Source organism: Gobio gobio, assembly GCF_949357685.1.
Source record: "Gobio gobio genome assembly, chromosome: 2".
Lineage (NCBI taxonomy): Eukaryota > Metazoa > Chordata > Actinopteri > Cypriniformes > Gobionidae > Gobio > Gobio gobio.
In genome coordinates, this window is record NC_137098.1 from 7,641,107 (window position 1) to 7,647,106 (window position 6,000).

The window sequence follows — 6,000 nt, forward strand, 5'->3', positions numbered from 1 at the left end:
TAAGAGCATTGCGTTTTTCAAAGGGATGGGCTTCACAGAAGCAGGAACCAAACGAGCCGTTCAAAGGACAGTGGAGACAGCGATGTGGAATAAAGGTCAAATATAAGAAAAATATGGCGTTTTAAAAAAAAAGAAGTATTAAGACATGTTATACTGCGCCCCATAAACACAACCAAGCCTAGAAAAAAAACACGGAACCACCCCTTTAACAGTTCATCAAGTATTGTGTATTCGCCATGGTAACTGTTGATTCCATAACCACAAAATGGCACTTTATTTTCACTTTGTTATTTTGTTTATTTTTAAATGAGTGTGGTGGCTACTTTATATTATTAACAAAAACTGCGATTTATTATCTTTAACTTATAGGCCTATTTATTCATCAGTGTTAGTCATATTCATACTATTAATGTGTTTAAGTAGGCTACGGTGGGACATTACTTGTGTGTGTCATCAATTTTTATGAAATAAATGTGCTTTTTTTTTTTTAAACATTATGGTAAATGGTTTAAATGAGTAGATTATTTCTGACTAGTCTACAGTGCAGACATTTATTTCATTTATTTCATTAACTTTATGTATAAAGTTAATAAGTTAAATTATTACTGTTGTTATTATTAAGTTAAAAGTGAATCTAGTGGTATTATTGCTGGTGAACCCTGACTCCTCCACAGCAAACCGAACCGAACCGTGGCTCCAAAACCGTGACGTGAACCGAACCGTGGCATAGGTGTATTGAGATGGTGGTCCAGTGGGTTAAACCATGGAACTGATACGCAGAAGGTTGCTGGTTCGATCCCAGCGGTCACCACCAGTGTCCTAGAGCAAGACACTTTACTCCATGTTGCTCTAGGGGGATTGTCCCTGTAATAAGGGCACTGTAAGTCGCTTTGGATAAAAGCATCTGCCAAATGCATAAATGTAAAATGTAAATGTTACACCCCTAGTAAGCACCATACTGTTTTCTTCCCCGTATAATGTCACGCACCCACAAACGCCGTTGTGAACCGTCATTCTCTTCCCCGTTAACTTCAAAAAGCCAACGCAAGAGCCAACTTTCTCTTTCTCAACGTTTTGTATCTGCACCACACAGCACTTTTGTTACAGCAACAAAAGATTTAGCTATTTGTCAACTTTTTCTTGTCAAAAAAGACGTCAAGTGTGAACACAGCCTTACAGTCCTTCTTTCCTCAGACATGTAGTAACGGATCCCACGACGGCTCTAGCTGGAGTCCGGAGGGACGTGAGGATCATCTTCAGGGCGAGTCTCCAGGTATCCTGACCTCTCTGAAGAGATGCCTGCGCTGGCCGCTGCACGTGAGCCAGTCTGTGTGTGCTGTGCCCCGTCGTGTGTTTAACTGGCTGCATGGTAAAGTGTGGGCCGCAGGTGTTCACCTGATGGATAACGCTGGGGATTACGCCTTCCTGTACGAGCTGCTCAGCGTGAGTCTGCCTCTGCTCGCGGTTCTCCACGAACAGCTCGTCCAAATGTACGCAGAGGTCGAGCCGCTCAATCTACAGCCTCTACAGCACTGGCTGGAGGAGCACATGGGCCACTTAGTGTGAGAGACACGGCATCAGGCCACGTCATGTCCCTTTAAAACGGTTATTATGTGGACATTTGTTCAGAACCGAAAAACACAGAACAACCTTGAGATGTTTTCATGAACAAAACATTCTGAACTCGAGATGTTGGCACATCAACATTCATTTCCTACTTATTCAGAGGGTAGAAATTAAACTGCTTGGTTTGGAGTGTGTGCAAATTACCAAAGGTTTGAGTAAAAAAGTGTCGAACACGGAGTGAACTTTAAGCACTTTAATGAGTGAGCTGCCTTCATATGCACGATTAAAAGAGACGTTGTGCTTTTAATTATTAATGGACTTTCTTTTGGCGAGACTGCAAGTTTACAAACCCTGACTGATCAAGCTGCAAACGCGTCTCGTCCACTCGGTTAACCATTCACAAACATTGATGTCACACTATTCTGGCATGTTTACACTTCTTATGAAAATCATACAGCATATCTGTAAAGGAATGCCTGGGTTCAACGCAAGCTAATCTATCGACAGCATCTGTGAAATGCTGTCGACTACCACTGAAAATAATTGTGATTCGTCCTTCAGATTGTCAAAACAAACAAGTATTACAGTGGAGGTCTATGGGACAAGACATTCCAGAGGGTTTAAAGCAGAAATGTGCACCTTATTTTTTTTCTTTGTCAAAGCACCTATAGCAATTCTTCAAAAGAAATGAGTGCTATTTGAGCTCTAAAGCAGTTTTAGCGCACTAGCCCGTGGAAAGTCTTGTTCTATATATTTCCATTGAAAGTACATTGCTTTAAATATGACATTTGTTAGTTTTTACAATTATTATCTCTGTTAAATAGTATTTCACAGATGTTGCCCATAGAGATTTGTCTATATACACGTGTTGTGTATATATAACTAGGGATGCATCGATATGAACATTTTAATGGATAGAAAATTATTTATATTTTTGGAAGCCGACAGATGTATTGGCTGATATTACATAATCAAACTACATTTTGTGAGATTGATTACAAAAAAAAAAAACAAGCACCTTAAAAATATAGATTTAACAGGTGCAACAACAGAACACTTTTTTGTTTTGAGAAATCTTTTAACAAATTGACCTACTATGATCCATTGGAGTAAAGAAATTATACATTCCTATATATATAACAAAATAATAATAATAAAAAAATACATAAATATTTTATTTTTAATGAGGTGTCCTAAGATCATTTTATGGAAGCTTGTTTTCGCCACTGAATAAAAACTTAAAATAAGTTTTTTCTCGCAATTGCGAGTTATATAGTCAGAATTGTGAGATATAGTCACAATTGTGAGAAAAAGTCAGAATTGCCAGATATAAAATTGCAGTTGCAAGAAAAAGAATTTCACAATTGCAAGATATAAAATCACAATTTCAAGATATAAAGTTACAATTGCAAGAAAAAGTCAGAATTGGCAGATATAAAAAAAGGCAGAATTGGGGGAAAAAAGTAAAAATTGGCAGATATAAAGTCGTAATTGCAAGAAAAAGTCAGAATTGCGAGATATAAAGTCAGAATTGCAAGAAAAAGTCAGAATTGGCTGAAATAAAGTCGCAATTGCAAGGAAAAAAAGTCAAAATTGCGAGATATAAAGTCACAATTGCAAGAAAAAGTCAGAATTGGCTGAAATAAAGTCGCAATTGCAAGGAAAAAAAAGTAAAAATTGTCAGATATAAAGTCACAATTGCAAGAAAAAGTCACATTGCTAAAACATTCTGAATTGGCAGACATAAAGTCGCAATTGCGAGGAAAAAAATGCAGAATTGGGGGAAAAAAGTAAAAATTGCAAGATATAAAGTCGCAATTGGAAGAAAAAGGCAGAATTGGCAGATATAAAATTGCAGTTGCAAGTGCCTCAGAATGCGCTGACCCCGTTCGGTGATTTTACGTGGCCTACCACTTCATGGCTGAGTTGTTGTTCCCAATTGCTTCCACTTTGTTATGATACCACTAACAGAAAAAAAGTCAAATTGGGAAAAAATTCTGAATTGCGAGATATAAAGTCGCAATTGCGAGAAAAAAAAATCAGAATTGGGGGGGGGGGGGAGTAAAAATTGCCAGATATAATGCAAGAAAAAAGTCAAATTGCGCAAAAATTCTGAATTGGCAGATATAAAGCCGCAATTGCGAGGAAAATAATGCAGAATTGGGGGGGAAAGTCCAAATTGCGAGATATAAAATCACAAATGTGAGAAAGTCAGAATTGCGACTTAATATCTTGCAATTTTTACTTTATATTTTCCAAATGTGACTAAAAAAGTCAGAATTGTGAGACAAAAAGTCACAATTATCTTTGAAATAGTTTTATTTTAATTCCATGGCAAGCTCCCATATCATTTGGCTATAATTGATCATTTAAATATGGAATATGCCTATTTTACCCAGACAAGATAACATTAAAGAGTCACATTTACTGACCAACATGACCACTGATATATTGTGCATCTGTGTATGTAACGAAGAGCAAATCTGTTTGCATTCTACTCAGTTCTCAGGCTTCGTTGTATAGTTCTCATGGAGAGCCACTGAACAGTTCCAAATGCACATGTATTGCTGTCTGTGTTTACCAGGATGTTAGTTAGTGCTCAATTTACACTGTGGAAAACCAGCCACAATCAAACCGAAAGATTTTGTCGTACTTTTGTCGTATCATGCAAATCACAGAAACACTACGTTTGCCCCGTCATCTGATTCACTGGACGACTGCTGTGGTTTCTTTTGGTGTCATTTGCTACCTATAATGTAATGTGTGAGGGTAATGCTGTACTTATATATTTTACAGTAACACATTTACGGTTCCTAAGTGCAATTAAAATGCACAATTTTTCCAGTCAGAAGTATTAACAATATGAAAAATACTTTTTTTTGTTGACACTGGAAGGTTGAAAGTGTGATGTTTATTGGTATGGATGGCGATTGCAGATCGATCATCAAATGCATGAAAATAAAGCATGGATGTTTAAGTTGAATCCATTTTTTGTGCATTATCAGCTTGTTTCAAAACACTGTTTACAGGCTGCGTTGTGACATGATTCACTTCTCGTTTATATTTCTCCTCCTGTAGTCCTTTTCGATCTCTCCACCGCGTCTGCTCCTGACTGACCGTGAGCAGTGCTGATCCAAAGGTGATCGTCTGCAAGGTCGCTTGTAGTGTCTTTGACCTTCTGTTATTATGGCTATCCTGAGCCACGTGTTTCACAGCTGTAGTGCATGACACTAACCGCCTGCCTCGGACTCTTTCATCTGCACGTCACGTCTGACATGTTTCTCTTTTCTGTCTTTCTTCAAGGCCTGCTAATTCCTTGCTTATGCAGTCTCTGTCTTTTCTTCGTTTCTTTCTGTTTCAGAGGTGGCTTTCGTTTCAGAAGCCTACACGCAGTGCCTATGAGAGCAGGTCATTAGTATCCTAAAACGTAGCACCTTTTATTGGACATGTTGTAAAACTGTTTGAAGAGTTGTTTTGCTGTATGTTTTCCACTTGAAACATTTGTTGTTGCCTTATTTATCTTAAGCCATACTCTTGCAATAAAAAAGATAAAAGGTCTTGTCATTTTTACATATTTTTACAGAGCCGTCTGTTATGCATATGATATCCTAAACATCTTCTCATTAGTGGTTATTAGTAATATTATTCATAATTTGTTCAAGCATCCAGAATTATAGCCACATTAATAACGTTGGTAAGAAACCAAACCATTTGTAAATCCGTCAAGAGTTCAGTGCGATATGAGTATTTGTGTTCATGCAGATCATCAGGTACCACAGAGCCCTGCCTGTGACAAGATGGCCGCCGGTGATGACGTTAGAGACTCTGCCGTAAGACATCTAGCGCTTATTATGGATATCTATGTGGACAGGGACCGACATGGTGGTGGGGAGGATGGGGGTGAATGCCGGCTTCAGTATCTGCACACGTAGTAATGGGTGGGAACATAACTTATATACTACAGAAGATGAATAACAATTGGCTAGATAGATAATTAGTGAATAATGTGACATTGGAGTCTTCGAGGTAGAACAACGCTAGAGCTTCCATTTCCTTTCGCTAGAACTAAGCGGTCAAGCCCAACACCTGAAAAACAACCCCACACCATAATCCCCCCTCCACCAAACTTTACACTTGGCACAATGCAGTCAAGCAAGTCCCGATATCCTGGCAACCGGCAAACCCAGACTCGTCCATCGGATTGCCAGACAGAGAAGCGTGATTGGTCACTCCAGAGAACACATCTCCTCTGCTCTAGAGTCCAGTGGTGGCACGCTTTACCCCACTGCATCCCACGCTTTGCATTGCACTTGGTGATGTAAGGCTTGGATGAGCTGCTCGGCCATGGAAACTCATTCCATGAAGCTCTACACACTGTTCTTGAGCTCATCTGAAGGCCACATGAAGTTTGGAGGTCTGTAGCGATTGACTCTG

General features: G+C 38.9%; 1 protein-coding gene across 48 annotated transcripts in view; it reads left to right on the forward strand.

The window, feature by feature from the left end:
• mical2a (microtubule associated monooxygenase, calponin and LIM domain containing 2a) overlaps nt 1-5,124 on the forward strand; it is a 122,375-nt gene extending 117,251 nt beyond the window's left edge. For 26 of the 48 annotated variants that reach the window (XR_013815346.1, XR_013815347.1, XR_013815348.1 and 23 more), the window contains 3 exons: nt 1,195-1,273; nt 4,645-4,705; nt 4,928-5,124. Coding sequence is in view for 45 of the 48 variants with exons in the window: in XM_079801497.1 (XP_079657623.1) it covers nt 1,195-1,273; nt 4,645-4,682 (117 nt within the window). In the remaining 3 variants the exon portion in view is untranslated. Of the gene's footprint in view, nt 1-1,194; nt 1,318-4,644; nt 4,706-4,927 lie in introns of all 48 variants that reach the window. The other 22 variants (XM_079801518.1, XM_079801539.1, XM_079801503.1 and 19 more) reach the window with 2 other exon arrangements.
• Nucleotides 5,125-6,000: the final 876 nt, after the last annotated feature.